The sequence below is a fragment of the Fusarium phalaenopsidis genome (assembly GCF_050370095.1).
Source record: "Fusarium phalaenopsidis strain FUZ10S chromosome Unknown contig_32332, whole genome shotgun sequence".
Taxonomy (NCBI): domain Eukaryota; kingdom Fungi; phylum Ascomycota; class Sordariomycetes; order Hypocreales; family Nectriaceae; genus Fusarium; species Fusarium phalaenopsidis.
In genome coordinates, this window is record NW_028145391.1 from 3,041,259 (window position 1) to 3,057,775 (window position 16,517).

The following is a 16,517-nucleotide window of genomic DNA, read 5'->3' on the forward strand; positions in this document are numbered from 1 at the left end:
CTTTCTTACATGCGGATGTCGCGTGTTGTTCTACATGATGCCCCCTTCCAGGCGACATGGTGATCTTCACAACTGTTGCTCACTCACTCACGCTGGGAATCGACTCTGTTACGACATGGCTCAATGCCTTCATCTCGCATCCTGGCCCATTCCATCGATCAGGTCGATCCATCCCCTGTCCAGTCTATGCCACCGGAAGCGTCCCCCGCTGAACCCATGAAAGGACGCCGTCTCCTCTGCGGATACCGCTGCCCTGGGACTTAATCTACGAGTGTCAATCTCCCGTCTCGTGTCTTTTGACGGGCTCCGTCCGTCCATCATGAATTGTCCGTCCGTAAAACTTGACTCTCTTGGTTGCCTCCCATTGGGGTCTCTAAAACACTGGCCTCCCACATGCGACCTCGTTCTTTCATGCACCCGCGTAGACGCCCAGCTCCGAGACCCAATGTGCATGTTGCAAAGCCCGACTTTGGTCATTTGCCATTGACTCCAAGAAACCCCATGTTCAGCTAACAGAGCCCAACGTTGGCGCCATCAACTCCCCATGTTCACCATCGCAGGCCCCCTTTACCGAGACAATTTTTTGCGCAAAGAACCCGCTAATCCCGCTCCCTACTCTATCCCGACGGTGCGGCACTCCCTGCTGGAGAGGCCTTCCCACTCTAGGTATTCGACCTCGTGGAAGACAAGTGTCTAGCATGGGGTGTTCGTTGCCCCCTGGTCTCCGGAGCACGGTGTCCCAATCTAGAAGGCGACTTTTCCTCGATGGCAATTTAACCACCACGTTGTTGTTACAAAGAGCATCGTGGGTAGCCCTCATTCATGCGCCCTCATGCACTATCATGTGTGTCCTCGTGCGTACAGCACTCAATGACCGGGCACTTACTTTGCCGTATACTTGAAACCGGGTCCGCCATGTTGCTTTAATATGTGTAAGCATCCGTTCCCGTCCCGTGGGCAAGATGAGCCGCAGTGTCACAGGAGCATTAATGCTTGAGCGAGACAGGCGTTCACAGGTTGTATCAAGTATATCAACAGCCTCAGGGGATGTTCAAAAAAGAAAGATAGGAAGAGCTATGGAGGGGCAACGTGATGATAAAAGTCAAGTGTCAAAAAATGCAAAAAGAGAATGTCCTCCTGCATCAGCCGCCCCTACTGAGGGTCGCCAAGTTACGAACAGGCATTGTGGGGCACTACCAAGACCCCATACACAGTAATGTCAACAATAAATGTTTCGAGAGCGTGAGCTCACAAGTCAAGTGGCTAGCACAAGACAAGTTGTTTCGAGGCGCTGACCGTCGATGTCAGGCGCCAGATGTCGATGGGTCCGGCGCAGTCGTTCCCGGGGGTGCCCGTGAGGGCGCAACACAGTGAGTTGCATGCAATGCATCAGTAGTTTTACCTGGGTTCGAACAGGCGCAGTCAAGCTGCAGGTAGATGCCCGGGCGCGTTGTCAGCCCCAGACCAATCCCAACCCTTACCAGCTGAGGCAGCGAGCTAGGTGGACATTCTCTGCAAAGGCAGCAAAAGCTTCATCCTATAAAGCCCCACTTATCGCTCGTTGCGTATAACCTAATATCCAGTTCATCAGTCACAGCAAATACCAATTGATGATGATCGAATACTCAAGTTAATAAAGGATCAATTGCTATGAACCTGGAATAATTGAACCGTGACTCCATGAAACGCCACAGCCTCTGCAACCAATTCTGCCTGCGTATGATTGGGACTAGTATACAACAAGCTGCTATGGCATCAAGATATGAATGCCGTCAACCTCAGTAATTCGTTGTCCACCAGTCCCAGCCATGCCGGGATTGGCCTTCAGTTTTGTTCCGTTGCGCGCCATGCAATCCCGTCGTGTCTAAAATGCACCCATCCAACTTTTGTAATCCATCAAAACAATGCTTTGCCTCCAGATGTCATCAGCATTGCGGGCTAGTATGGAGGCTATGGTTAATTGATCGAGCCTGGAGTAGATAGCAGGAGACAAGACCAAGGTCAACAGTCAACTGCATACTTCTCCAGGCTGGCGTGAAGTAGCGAAAAAAACGTTTCGATGCCGCCTAAGCGAGCAACGGGGTATAAATGCCGTGGTCGTGTCTACATGAATGAGATGTCATCCAAGTGACTGGCATCATCATGTCTTGCTGAGCTGATGTCGATAGCAAAAATTCTGCCCGCAAGACGCCTGAAGAAAGTCGCAAGAGAAAAAAGAGGAAAAGAAATCGAGACGAAATGCACAGGAAAACGCTCAGATCTGGCCTTTGATGTCAACCTTTCGGAACGCGGCCGATCGCGCACCCTCAAAGAGGGGCCCGGCCTTGCCAGTCAGGATAGCGATGTAATCCGTTCGATCTTCCAGCAAATGTTGACCCTGGTGGTCGATGATAAACTGGGCCGCATCAGCATCAGACTCGAATCCGAGTTCCTCAGTGATGAAGCGGAGCTTGACATCCGGCTTGTATCTATGTCACAGTTAGTACAGTTCAGTTGAATCAGTAACAGCAAAGGGTCACTTACGCTCTGCAAATGTTGCACAAAGCAGCAAGCCGCTCCCGGACAACAAACATATCCATCAGGTATGCGCCCATGTTGGGCGTGTCCAGGTACAGCTGGAAGAACTTGTGATAGTTCCCCAGCGCCAGAGACGATCGTACCTCCAAAGCATGCTTGATCGGCTTCTCCTCCTTCTCTGCTGCGGTTAGATCTGCCATGGTGTCGTTCAGGCCGGTTCGGTTGGCAGTGTGGATAAAGTAAAGGATACGATACGCCTTGAATTCAATGGGGTTGCCCTTCAGGCCCAGAGCATACAGTGATCGCAGCTGGGTCTGACATTGATTATACTCACCGATATCCCCCTTCTCCAAGGCAATTCGGGCATGGATTTCATAGACGGAAACAGTAAAGTCGTTCTTGAGATGTTGCACAGTCAGGTCTTGACGCATCGACTTGAACTGATCACAAATGTACGAGTAGTTGCTCTCCCTCTTCCATTTCTTCTTGAGAAGATCCAGGGTCTGGCGCAGAACACGTTCGGGTCTGACCTTGGACGGAACTGGAGGGGCTGTGAGACGAAGATACTTCTTCTCCAGTACTTCGCATGTGCCGGTAATGGGCCCAGATGATGGCGGAGGTGGGCTAGGCGATCTGAACGCCTTGTATTCGTTCTCGAACCGGCGCTTGCGCTTGTTGGCTTCCTTCTGGAACTTACTTGATCTCGGGGGTGACTCGTCCAAGGAGGCGCGCTTTTCGGGTGAAGGGTAGGTGATGCGATCTTGGAGAGAAGATCGCGAGTTAGTAGAGCGCCACGGGGGCTGAGAGTTGTCATCATTTGCAAAATCGGCAGATTTCCTCTTCTTAGGATTCAGGGGCTCGCGGATATGGGATGGGGAGGAATGCATGCTGCGCTTCATTTCGGCTTCACGTTCGGCCCTGACTAGGGCCTGAGGAAGGGGCATGCTGTCCCAGTCGATGGTGTAGAGTGTGTCGTTCTCTTTTGCGGAACCGATGGTGCTCTTAAGCTTGGCTTCGATGTCCGCTCGAGATACGGAAGGGTCGTCATTCTGGGGGAGGAAGGATCGCTGGACGTAGCTCCGAACAGATTCGGGCCAGTCAACTTTTGACTTGGCCTGCTCGGGTGCTGGGGTTGCACCATTCACGGGCGAGGCAGTAGACATTTGGGGTTGCACGGGGGGCGGTGGAGGCACGTATCCGGCGTAGGGAGCTGCTGGTGCTCCGTATTGACCAAATCCCTGGCGGACGGGAACGGGGATGAAGGCAGGATCTGTGACAGGAGTCAGCATCGCCGTACCAGGAGGGTGTTTGGCCAACGGCCGAAGGGCGGACTCACTTGTTGGATACGCATAGTTGCCTGGGGCGGTTTGCTGCGTGACGCTCGGCGCTGTCTGCGCCGCTGGCCAACTTGGCATCATGGTGTCGAAAGGCTAGCGGAGGAAGGGGTTAGTTTTACAAGATGTGTTGGGGGAGAAAGACGATGCTGGAGTTGCAGTTGTAGATGGCAGAACAGCAGCTTGGGCGGTGATGGTCGTTGGGAAGAAAGCGGAGGCATTTTCGTGGTGCAACTACCCGTGACGGTGGCGGTAAAGTCCCGTGATCTGTCGGAAAAACCGCGGCGTCGAACCTCGTGCCCTCCACGATTCATGGCTGCATGTGGGGCCGGCGACTTCGAGGGGCCGACCGATGCCTACGTCCTCTACAGCAGATACCACTCAACATCACGAGTACTTGAACTCTCGATCACACCTTAACTTGATACAGACGAAGGAAGTATTTCTCATAATTTGAGGCTTGACTTGGCATTTCCAAATCTCGAATTTCTTCCAACTAGTTCCCTTTGATACAAGACGACCCCCCACTTGCATCATCGCTCATCCCAACATCCAACCAAGTTCACCTCTACCACTCAACTTTGTTTCCATATGACGGATGTTTTTAAAACACATCGATCTTACTACTGCTTTAAGGCCCTCGTATCTTACAGACGAGGTGCTTCTGTTTGTTCAGGATAACGTTGGCTTGTATGAGGGGTAAGTTGCTCGTTGGCGCGGTGAGCGAATCTCGTTGACATGACAGCAGCAAGTACAAGCTTCCCAATCAGCAAAATGGACAGGTTTATTTAACCTCGCATCGTGTTTGCTACGTCGATCAGAAGGAACCTCGTACGAACTCGGTTGCGTTGGACTTGAAGGATGTGGACCGTTACGAGTTCTACGCCGGCTTTCTCAAGTCATCAGCCAAGGTGACCTTGTTCCCAAAGCCTCCCAAGCGAGCATCCTACCACAGCCGCGCCATCTCAAACGCCTCCAACTCTGTTAGAAATGTCTCTGGCTCTCCAGGGCATTCAGAAAGCGGTTATCGGCCACCCCCGGAGCCACCGGCTGCGAAGAGTGCGACATGGGTCTGCACAATATGCAGTTTCTCTAACCCCGTCCCATCCAACTTTGATCCGACTACCGCCAACGCCCATACTCCTCTTCCGCCATGCCTTGCGTGTGGAATCAAACCAACTTTGACTCATGTTTTAAAGGCAGCCATCTCTGGTGCAAATAACCGTACAGCTCCGTCTCCTGCCCTCGCCTCCCCTCTTCCTTTACGGCCAGGGCCGTCTGATTCTCGACCTTTGTCCGAGAATTTAGATCAGATACCAACATCCAATTTACCGGATACTTCAAACGGCTCGGATTCGTCTGCCTCGTTCCCGTGCCCACGGTGCACCTTCTCGAACCACCCCTCACTGATGTCCTGCGAGATGTGCGGTGCCCCCCTCATCTCTCAGGATATCCCACCAGCTATCCAGCAAAGTTCAACATCCGATGCAACGAGGATTGATTCTCCGGGTCCCACCCTTGACCAAAGCAAGGGCGGCAAGGGCGGGACTGACGCATACGAATGTGTTAAGCTCTCTTTTCGAAGGGGAGGCGAAAAGATCTTCTATGAACGGCTAAAGGGGTCCATGACACAGCGCAAGTGGCTGCTCCAGGATGCGCCTCCGGCTCCAAAGAGCAATCAGATGGCGGATGAAGCAACCAGTCCTGACTCAGGCACTGGGACATCAGCAGGGAGAACCAAGGGGGTGGGTATTGCCGGTCTGGAACAGTTGGGCCTGAATATGCGAAAGAACAACGAACTGCTGATCGGCAGCGCCTTTGAGGATTTGGAGGCCCTCATGTCATCCGCTAAGGAGGTGATTGCCCTCGCCGAGCGTTTCGCAAGGCAGACGAATAATGGCCAGGGAAACGCATCGGCGGAGGAAAACGCCATCTTGGCGGAGTCAGCAAGTCAGCTGGGCCTCATCACAACAAAGGACATCGTTGGTGGCGGCAGCTCCGAGTCTCTTTATCTGTCAGAACTGTCGAGAAACTTGGCAGAGTTTCTCACTGATGACTCGAGGGGTGTCCTCAAAAAAGCAGGCGGCATTATCACGCTCGTCGACTTGTGGGCCATGTTCAACAGAGCCCGCGGCGGCGTTGAGCTCGTCAGTCCGGCGGACTTTGAGAAGGCCGCCAGGCTCTGGAGCAAGCTCAAGCTTCCCGTCCGCCTACGCACCTTTCGCAGCGGCGTCATGGTGGTCCAGAGCCGTGACCGCACGGACGGGACCACCGTCAGGGCCATCCTTGCGTGGCTACAAGACCTACACGAGTTTCCTCCAGACCGCGAGGTGCCCTGGGACTGGCAGGTGTTTGGTCGAGGCGTGACTGCTCAAGAAGCTGCCGAGCGCTTCGGCTGGAGTCTTGGTGTTGCTGAGGAAGAGCTGCTCATGGCAGAGGAGCGAGGGGAGCTGTGTCGTGAAGAGGGGCTCGAGGGCCTCAAGTTCTGGGTCAACTATATCAATCCAGGGGACCATAAGAAGCATAGGACCAAAGCAGAGAAGGAAAACGATGCGGTTATGAAGGCGTTGAAAGCAAGCGGGTTGTTATGACTAGATCAGGCGCGATGTGATTAGGTACCGTAGACTATATCAACCACATATTCCACAACAGATGGGGGGGATGCAGAAGATCGCGTTCAACGAGGTATTGGTATTAAAACAGTTATCCGTCATGAAAAGCAAAGGTATATCCGTACAATCGTGAGTGTTACCGCAAACTCCCCCTATACCATCCGTTTCAACTCCTGGGCCTTGAACATCGACTCAGGCCCTCCTATGTAACAAATCCGCTGGGTATGTGCCCGACATGAAGCTTTCAAACAACAACGTGCGTGGACAGGTGCTCGACGGCCTCCTTGATAGATCGCAGCATCCGTTGGTTGACGCAGAAAGGACATCGCACTGGTCGATCATCACGCGCAATGGGTCCCTCCGAGTTGATCGGAGTCAGAGTAAGGTCCGTACTCAGGTCGTGGGCTGGTGTCGACGTGTAGCGATGAACAGATGAGGCTCGCCCACCAGGCGTTGTGATGATGCCAGGTGGTGGGAGTCCGGCTCTCTCCGCTCGTTCGCGCTCCTCGCGTACCGCCGCAGCCTGCTCCTCGGCAGCCTGTTCTTCCTGTTGAAGCTGGCGCAAGGCATTCTGTAGCACCACCTCGGGGTCATCGTCTGCGTAGATGGGCTGGTCCGGCTGTGGTGGAGGGATAGAGGGCGGGTCGGGAGCAACCATCGGAGGAGGCGGCGGTGGTGGTTGAGGACTCGTGATTCTCCGAACGATCTCGTCGCGAGCAAGCGCACACGTGTTGAGGCTAGGCTCGATACCGACAACGCGAAGAACTTCCTCTCGAATGGCGGCTGGGCTGGTCTCGGATGCAATGTTCATGAAGCGGGGAATGCAGTCCGCCAGGTACGCGATGTCTTCAGCCGGGTTCATACCTCCGTCGCCGTGGCGGCGCTGCCTTCGGATCAAGAGACCGTAACGTTTCTTGAATCGGTGAATCCAGCCGGGAGAAAACTCGGGTGGGTTCTCATCCTTGTATCGCGGAAGCTGGTTGAAGATGGACTTGGCCTTCTCGCCCAGTTCTTCGTTGGTCGGCTGACGACCAGATGCTTGGACTTGCTGGTACCAGATGAGGACGAGCTTCTCGACGTCGGGCCAATTTCCGTATCGCAGCCGCGAGCCAGACAGCTGGGGATTGTCACTATCCAGACGCGAGTACTTTGGCGACAGCGAATGCGAGACGGTGGACTGGCTGATCTGCTGGCCGTACTGCGAGTAGAACCACTCTATGCAGGCCTTGTGAGAAGGACGGATGGTCTGTCCGTTAGCCCAGCGGCGCAGGGCCCGACGCTGGTCGAGGGTGAGGGAGTGCCTCTCCTTGGGCGTCGTCGCGGCCTGCGCAACGGGCTCGAGGTGATCGACGGTACCGACCTGGGCAACCTGAGAGACGGGCGAGAGGTCGGGGGCGGGAGCGGCGACGAGGGCCGGGTCGGTTGTAGCAGCCGACATGCCCAGGACGGCCAGCTCCTGAAGGTGGTTCTCGATTTTGGGGATATTGAGATGGAGGCTCTCGCCTAACCGAAATTGAGAGTAGAGAGGCTATCCTTGTATCCGAGACGTGCGTTTGGTGGATGTTTCGACCAAGGAGACAGATAGATGATGCCCCAGCGAGAAGAATGTCGATGGTGGGTGGAGGAGGTGGTGCCACACGTGACCTGGCGTTCAGTCGAATGCAATTCGGCAGGAGCGTTATGTCAGCACCTGATGGCCACGAGCTGAGATCGTGGCTGCCGATGCAAGGCGGCATGGCAGCTGATGGCCAAGTCTACGAAAACAAAAAGAAGCATCATTGAGAATTGGTGCGAGTGAACGATCCATTTGCACATGTGAGTAATAGCACATGTCCCAATCATGGCAAACCCTCGGTACGCCTCGATAAACTACTATGTTGCCCTAGTCTTGATGCTTTCCAACTAAGCATGTCAAGATTTCAGGAGCCTCACCGAATATTGCTCGCAGCGGGGTGGTTCCTTAGCGCGGCAGGGGTGGGATCAACCCATCCATCAACCGTTTCTGCCGAAGGAGACTCTGGTGACGGGCTTCTGCAAGGATCACATCTGAAGCCGCCTTACCCACCCCTTGGATACAAATGTGCACTTGGTCAGAAGATGGCTTGTTCATTCTCCTTCTAATTACTACATGAGTGAGAAGGACTTGCTCGCAAAATATTTGCCCGGTAGGATCACATTTCTCACGCACTCGAACCATGTCGTCGAGCGTCGCAACCAATCCGGCCAACCCGCGTTTGAGATGGTGGCCGTGACCGTAGTTAAAACCCTGTACTTCTGAGCTCCCCGAGGCAAAATGCAACCATTCGGAAAGACTGGCAAGTCGTTTCCAGCGGGGTTCCCTGCTCGTCTGTTGTCGCAAACCCCATATCCCTGACCTGTGGATATGGAATGTGTGCGGGTAAATAACCTGCATTCCTCTGCCCTCGAGCGACAGAGACTCGTCTCCCATTCTCTGAAGGAAATTCTTGGCCTGTAGTCTCCCACAGGGCTGATAGTCTACTGCTTCATCCAGCTCTTGCATAGATTTGCAGCGATCTGCGACAATGTCTTCCCAAAAGACGGCCCTCGTAACAGGCACTAGCAAGGGTGGCATCGGAGACTACCTCGCCCGAGAACTCCACAGCAGAGGATTCCGAGTCTTTGCGACGGCTCGAAGCCCGACAAAGGTTGAGCATCTCAAGGAGATGGGCCTGGATATTGTGTTACTTGAGGTGACAGACTCGGACTCGATCAAGAAGGCCGTCGAGAAAGTGACTGAGGCCACGGGAGGAAAACTGGATATCCTCGTTAACAATTCGGGTGTTGGTTCGTTTTATCCACTAATACCACGCTCAGAAATGGATGTTAATTATCTTCAGGCTATATGACGTCCTTACTAGACGCAGATATGACTCCAGCAAAAGCCATGTTTGATGTCAACGTCTGGGCTGTCTTGGAATTGACCCAGGCATTCAGCCCTATGCTGATTGCTTCCAAAGGAACTATTGTCAACATTGGCTCGGTGGCTGGAAGACTCCCAATCCCGTTCGAAGGTATCTACAATATCAGCAAGGCGGCACTGGAGCATCTTTCACGGCAGATGCGCGTTGAGTTTGCCCCCTTTGATGTGAAAGTAGTGCATGTAAGCTTCTTCACTTAAGGTGCCGAACTGAGCTAAGCATGTGCAGGTGGTTACTGGAGGAATCAAGACTGGCTTCTTTGCACACGCAGAGGAAACAGAGCTCCCTAAAACCTCACCCTACTATCCTGGCCGAGAAGCACTCGGTCCATGGATGAAGGGCGAGGCCAATACGACGCTACAACCGAGTCAGTCATCCTTGATCCGGAATCTTCGCCCACTAATACCATATAGCACCTCCCGAGGAGTATGCGCGAAGCGTGATTGATAACGTACTAAAAACATCTCCAACCACATCTCAATGGGTTGGCTACGGCACATTCGCCACCTGGTTGGCGTCCAAGGTTCTATGGAACACTGCAACGGTGGGATCCCCAGTGCCTATGATGAGAAAGCTACTGACAAGTGCTAGGATCTTGTCTTGTGGGCAATGGGAGTTCCTAATCTTAAGAATGCCATTTTTGGCAGCAAGAGTCAGAAGACTGACTAGCTGTAACCTGTTTGCGACAACGGGAAAAGGCATTGCGTCTGCAATGCGTTATGAGATTTTTAGTAGGTTAACTAGAAGCATGAAAGATTCTTCCTTACCTCCACTATTATGGATGCCAAGAATGGCGTTGATGTGAGGTTGTGTAACATCGTCTGCTATTTGACAGCGGCTTGTCGTTAAAATGCACGAGGGTGGAGTCGGTCACATTGATTCATGTCTTTCTGACTATCCTCTCAACATGTTATCTATAAAAACGAATCATCATGTAGGAATATTTACAGAAAGCGCGTTGAGTGCCATTGGTCGTGGCTATGAGTTGTCTGAATTGTAAGTTGCCTTGGAGCTCTAGGTTAGCCATATGGTGTTACAACGCTGTTGTGTGACGGCATCTTGCCGTTGATGCCGGAAATGCAGCAATCTGTAACATGATATTTTCGAACTTGATGGAAAGATTGATTATCATTTATAGACTTTAGAGTATAATTTATTTATTTATTTTATCCATTAATTTATTTATTTTACTCTAAGTTATGTCTCCATAGCCCGGCAAATGTCTCGTTGCTGATCTACAGTATGCCTTTTTTTTTCTTGGTCTGGGTGCTAGGCAAGTGCAAAAAGGCCGGCGTGGTTGTGTCTTACTTGGTCAAGATCGCCCTCGGGTCAGCATCTCGATGAGAGCCGCTCTGACAACCCTGGAGCTTATCTCTACCAATTCGTCGTACACGTTGGGTCTAACATCAAGAAAGTAAGGTTTAACCTTTTCACCAATTTGGTTTACACATTACTAGATCCATGAAAGATAGGCGATAGCCTAACGAAAGAAGCTCATTTGAGACACCGTAGTCGTCCCAGGGGCTCGGGTTTCGCCAGTAACGTTACCACGCGAAGGAGTGCACAGTGGAGAGCTTATCGCTCTACACGAGATGAGCTTATCCCTGGACAGCCCAGAGACCCGGGATCATGTCGATCCATTGCCTCGAAGGGGAGCCAACGGCGACCGGCGACCCCGCGGGCTCTAGGGGAAGATTCCACTGTCGCCCGGATCGCCGGGCAGACTGTTCCCCGCGCTGAACACGCTATTCCGAGTGGCCGACGCCCCTAAATGCGGGTGGTCTAAGCACCTAATCTTTAGCACCGACAGGACGCACGGGAGAGCATGCTTTTGCTCCAGTTCGTCCGGTCTGTCAGCATCTTGCCCCTTACACATTCATTCCTCCGTCACTTGTCACCTCCCTTCAGCATGATGGACGTCAAATAATCCAGTGTTTTGGGAGCAGCCGCGACGAAACGCCTGTTCTTTTCACATTATACCCTCCCTCATTAGAGACTCTGGCCAAGCCAAGGCCTCTCTCATCATGAACAACGCCGAGCTGGCAAGCCTGGACGCGTCCACTTATGCTGGCAGTCAGGATGATCCCCCACCACCCTACACTGGAGGAATAGCCTCTGGCTCTTCCACGGCCGTCTCATCACTGGCCCCAAGCGCCTCCAGGGCCGACACCGGTTCTCAAATGTCCGCAAGCCAGACCCTGGTGAGCGAGTGCACCAGGACGCCCTACCGTCCTATACCGCGCATGCTCAAGGTTTCATGGCAGTGGAACAAGTGGCGGATCTTCTTTATCGGTGATGAAGTTACCCCAAAGATGTTTGCCGTTTCAGAGTACTCTGGTCTGCTTGGCCGTGGGCCCGGCGCCGGGCCCTGCCTGATGATACATAATGGAACCACTGGCAAGGACCCTATACTGGCGGCGGCTGGAGATGCGTTACAGGATCCCTGCGATCAACCCAGCAACTTGGAGAGCGTTGTCAATGTCTCTGCGCCGCCTTGGTTGGAAGACGAAGCCAAGGTCGTGACGGAGATTATGTACACTGGGCTGGCAGAAAACGAGCAAGTGGTCCATTTCAGATGGGAGATCGAGACAATGCGAGAAACGGTTCAAGGGACATCATATTTGCGCGAGGAGTTTGAATGGCGGATGGTTTCAGCGGATGTGATAACTGACCCCAAATATCCCCACCAATTCAGATTGTATCGTGTTGGGGACTCGTTACCAGGCAGGGAAGGTTACCTCGCGACGGCGTCGTGGAAGGAGGCAGCATGGAAGACGTGTAGAATCGAATTCGAAGGCGGCTACGAGAACCTGGGAGAGCGATGGGGTACTATGGTTGTCATGACGGCGCTGAGGATCTGGCAACTTGGTCGGACAGGACAAGCATCTCTGGAGTATGTGGCTGACTGTTTTCACTTTACTAAAGAATAAGCATTGTATCAGGAGTTCAAGGCATCGGAGTAATAAAAGGCCTTATATTAGCGAATCTATTCAGCTACACGTGTGTGTGGTCCTTGAGGGGATCGTCAGCAAGGAGAAACTAGACCCGCATGAACCGGATGAACTATTAGTAGTGGCTTTATTAACCAGGTTCTAGACCATAGCTTGAACCATCTCTCCACAGTCTTCCTTGCTCAGGAATGTTAATGCGGCCATCTTATATAACGATATCGAACTATGGGGTTGACGTTGAGGTTGAAGAACAAAATATCCCCCACTCCTCCACAGAATGCAAGATGTTGTTGAGATTTGTATGCAAGCTCTTTGCCCCCTGGACTTATTTCCACTTAATATGAAATTCTTATCTCTGTGCTCGGTGGACTCATAGTGGGTGATGCTCATTTCTACGGCCCCTGACCCGAGGAGTTTGCCAACCAAAGGAGCGTTGATATAGTAATGGCAGACCTTGATGGATGTTTCTGCTGGCAATACGGATTTTATTGATTGCCGTGAAAATCAGCAACAAAGGAGACACTCCCATCTTCCTTGGAATGTTATAATTGGCTCCCGAGGCTATACGTGACACGACGTATAGGGTGGCCATGAACCAGGAAGACGAGGTCATAGTCCACCAGACTCATAACTGACAAGTGAGGCAGAGGGGGGGGAAACCGTACATGTTTTGGACTCAGGAGCTTTCGAAGACTGTGTGAGCATGTGCTCGGTGAACAAGAGCTGTGTGAAAACTGTTTAAGCTCGTCGTTTTACTCCCTCAACAACTACCCTGGCAGCAACCAAGAGACACATGCCGAATTCGCCCACGATAAATTACTGATAGTTATGGCAAGTCTAACATCAACTCCCTTCCTCCGGTGATGAATAGTATCCTCTCATGCCGCTGGGATCGTCGACTCGTGGTTCCTAGTTCCCGACTCGACCATGTGTGTTTTGCAGCTAGGTACTTCAAGAACTTTACGTCAACCACCAACCGTTGAGCTCCTTGACATGAACACCGAGCATGGAATTTTCTTCTTCTTCCTTTTTCGTATCTTGGGGCCAAAGAGGTTGGATCCGCGAGTTACCAAGCTTGTGGAAAAGAATCTCTGCTCTGAACGGACGTTGCTCATATGGGACGGCTATAACTAGCTGTTTGTCTTGTGATATACGGGCATATGATCATGCTTATCTGGGGATGACAACATTTACATGGATGGGCGAGAGACATCTTTGGTGGTAATAACGCAACCTCTCTACCTCTACACCTCTTCTGCTCCATCGGCCACCAAGGGAGGAACTTTAGCGATGGGCCCCAATTCTGGGTGCTTGTTGGGGCCTTAGTATGGCAAGTAGAACTGTGACTACCTGATCCAAATGAGAACGGTGGTGTTCAACCGGACGAACACCGATGGTCGAAGATAGAGAGTCACCGTCTCTTGTCGATGAATTAATTACGCAGCCTTCAAAAATACGGTTGTTGCCCATATGATACTGCGGTCTTATCACACATTGGTCGGTGGTTGTCTAACATCTTCGCCCTTTTCAAGGACGATTTTGGGTCTGCCGGTACACTGCCTGATCTGGACCGGAGTAACCAATTGGTCTGGTGCAAATTACACTGCCGATATGATCAAGGTATTCCAGATATTAGGGCGATGGATCTGATGCTCCTGGTAGAGGGGGTTGACGAAGATTTCTTTAGGCCAATGCTGGTGTCGGATGAAAGGCTGATGAAATTTGGAAGGCCATTGAACGTGGCAATGCTCGTATTTCAGTATGAGATTCCACAGTTGGGTTACTGGGGGGAAGCCAAGCTACCACTTGATAGTGTAGGCTGCCGTCTTGTCATCGTGCCAAGATTCGTTATCCATATCCGGGGTTGTCGTGATTCAATCGTCACACTTGACTAAATGATTCAATCCTGTCATGTTTCAGAGGTCCTTCTTGGCCTCCTTGGAGTGCAATTGGGGAATATGAAGAGGTCACTGGGCGTTTTGCTGTGTTCTCCAAGCCTCCAGTTCCACTGGTCACCGAATCCGCCCTTGAACCGAGAACAATCTGTGGAGCATAACGCAAACTGTCTGACATTGGCGGTAGCAGATTATCGGGTAGACACATTCTCAAAAGTCACTGCAATGAAGCTGATGGAAATTCTGACATCGTTATGCCGCCAATGGCTGACTCGGCTTTTGTTGGTATCTGAAATCGGCTGTCCGGCTCGATGAACAGCTCATGTCTCCATGACTGATAAATATACACCGCGTCCGCAAAACCGCAAGACCGTCGTCCTCTATCCGGCCGCCGCTTAGTTCTTCTTGTCCTGCTGCTCGAGGAAGTTCCTGCACTCCGGTTAGCCGAGGGAACCGCCAGCGGACCTGAAGCTGAATTCGCGCACTTGATGAAGTCGGCCTCGTCGGAGCTGGAGGCGTTGATCGGTGGAGCGGCGGTGGCGCTGGGCTTGCTGGAGCTGCCAGAGGTGGCATACTTGACACCGGCGTAGAGGGAGGCCAACCAGGCCATGGCCAGCTGCGGAAGAGATTCGAGGTCAGTTTCTCGGAGGACTTCTGGCGGGGGATTCCAATTGAGGGAGGACCAACGTAGTGACCGCCGACCTGCTTGCCGGCAATGGTGTAGTAAGCGACGCCAGCCATTGTGAATGAGTGGATGAGACCGGGATGGGCGAATTGGGTGGTGGACGGAGGGCAATGGGTGGATGTTTAAGGTGTCGCTCGTTGAGATGGAGGCTTTGCCGAGCTGCGTTTCGAGAATTCGGACCTCCGTCGTGCCTGCCTGGAATTGCAGGCCCCAAAGAGGACGAGTTCGAGATCGGACCCGGCGGCTATACCTCGGAGAAATCGGTTATCGGGATCGATCGGATCTTGAGCACGACATCACGCCCGTCGGTACGTACCTTCTCTCTCTCCTCTGCCTCTGCAAGTCGACCTGAAACCATCAGCTTCACCATGATCCTCTTTTTGGGCCTCTCAAGAAACATTGTGTAAAGGCTTCAGTGAGAACTGATAAGCAACAATAAACTCTCTCATAAAGGAGCATCTAGTATAACAAATTGGCTATGCCACTCTCTCGCTTAACACTCCTAACATACGACGTTGTGCAATGCTGTTCAGGAATAATTTAACCAAATTGACTGATTCGCTCAAAACTTTCCGAGTCGCAACTTGGGCTGCTCCCCCTCAAAGACCATCGCCAATGTGAGTTTGTTGTACCGCCCCGATTTATCTCGCTTCAACCTCAACGACTTGTCCCAGACGCACTCCGCCCGACCCAGGTTCTTGACCCCCGGGCTGGGCCGATTATGTACTGTACCAGAGACGCTGTAAACGATCTCGAACTCAAGCCGCTCGGGTATTTGGTCACTAATGTAATTGAGGTCTCTTATGTAGACTGGCGAGCGGTCTAGCTCGTCGCCCTGTGATAGGTTAGGATAAGGAAATGGGGTTGGGATGCGAGGTGAACTTGCTGCGAAGACGCACCAACTCAGGCGTGTCGTAGCTCTTTGGCCATCAGGACCTATTTCTACCTTGTCTTGCTCCGGATCGTAGTCCCTGAGAGCTAGGATGTTACGCTTTATAGCGACCCCGTAGCTGTGCCGCGATTTGCGAGCTGTAACCTCAGGTAGCATGGGGAAATAGTTTTCGACGCTGATTGATACCTGCCGGAGAGACCCGTCGCGTAGGAGTCTGGCAACGGCGCCACGAGCTATGGCTGAGCTCCTGCAAACGATTAGAATTTTGAAACACGGCGAGGGAGTTTACTCAAATACCCCAATCGTGATTTGACCACTTTGGAAAACGGGTACCTATTCTGCACATTCTCACAGATATAAGGCGAGCCACTTAGCCCCCCAGCGAGGAAGATATACTGTACCGTGATTGTTAGCTGTGGTGTCGTGCTCGCTTGAGAGATTGATGCTCACCTTTGGCCGTTGGGCTCCTCTAAGCTGCTCGTCAATCAAGGTCTGGATGCTGACACATGTTTCACGGAAGAACATTGTCATCTCCTGCCTGCGGACAACGTTAATTAGGAATACGGTGAAGGCTCTGATGGCAACTTGCCGGCTTATTGTGAGAGGTGCTTTCTCCTTCAATCCATTCCAAATGTCAAGTGCCCTTATGCCGGCACCAAAAACCCTCTTATGGGCCGTTTCCCATCTCGCCA

At 52.3% G+C, this 16,517-nt stretch overlaps 6 protein-coding genes across 6 annotated transcripts; 3 read left to right on the forward strand and 3 right to left on the reverse strand.

Moving 5' to 3' along the window:
• Positions 1-2,254: 2,254 nt before the first annotated feature.
• On the reverse strand, positions 2,255-3,935 carry LRP88_13935 (SAC3/GANP/Nin1/mts3/eIF-3 p25 family-domain-containing protein; the record flags this gene model as incomplete). Its single annotated transcript, XM_083250291.1, has 3 exons — positions 2,255-2,468; positions 2,524-3,787; positions 3,854-3,935. 3 exons carry the CDS (start codon positions 3,933-3,935, stop codon positions 2,255-2,257), a joined length of 1,560 nt encoding a protein of 519 aa, XP_083094625.1.
• Positions 3,936-5,272: 1,337 nt separating this feature from the next.
• On the forward strand, positions 5,273-6,442 carry LRP88_13936 (ESCRT-II subunit protein VPS36; the record flags this gene model as incomplete). The annotated part of the gene is made up of 1 exon (XM_083250292.1): positions 5,273-6,442. The coding sequence occupies one exon, from the start codon at positions 5,273-5,275 to the stop codon at positions 6,440-6,442; it is 1,170 nt and encodes a 389-aa protein (XP_083094626.1).
• A 265-nt stretch (positions 6,443-6,707) lies between these two features.
• On the reverse strand, positions 6,708-7,901 carry LRP88_13937 (uncharacterized protein; the record flags this gene model as incomplete). Its single annotated transcript, XM_083250293.1, has 1 exon — positions 6,708-7,901. The coding sequence occupies one exon, from the start codon at positions 7,899-7,901 to the stop codon at positions 6,708-6,710; it is 1,194 nt and encodes a 397-aa protein (XP_083094627.1).
• A 1,105-nt stretch (positions 7,902-9,006) lies between these two features.
• Positions 9,007-10,071, forward strand: LRP88_13938 (uncharacterized protein; the record flags this gene model as incomplete). Its single annotated transcript, XM_083250294.1, has 4 exons — positions 9,007-9,268; positions 9,349-9,575; positions 9,631-9,828; positions 9,994-10,071. 4 exons carry the CDS (start codon positions 9,007-9,009, stop codon positions 10,069-10,071), a joined length of 765 nt encoding a protein of 254 aa, XP_083094628.1.
• A 1,355-nt stretch (positions 10,072-11,426) lies between these two features.
• On the forward strand, positions 11,427-12,332 carry LRP88_13939 (uncharacterized protein; the record flags this gene model as incomplete). Its single annotated transcript, XM_083250295.1, has 1 exon — positions 11,427-12,332. One exon carries the CDS (start codon positions 11,427-11,429, stop codon positions 12,330-12,332), a length of 906 nt encoding a protein of 301 aa, XP_083094629.1.
• A 2,311-nt stretch (positions 12,333-14,643) lies between these two features.
• LRP88_13940 (ATP19 family protein) lies at positions 14,644-14,989 on the reverse strand (the record flags this gene model as incomplete). The annotated part of the gene is made up of 3 exons (XM_083250296.1): positions 14,644-14,677; positions 14,734-14,864; positions 14,936-14,989. The coding sequence occupies 3 exons, from the start codon at positions 14,987-14,989 to the stop codon at positions 14,644-14,646; spliced, it is 219 nt and encodes a 72-aa protein (XP_083094630.1).
• Between the last annotated feature and the right edge of the window lie 1,528 nt (positions 14,990-16,517).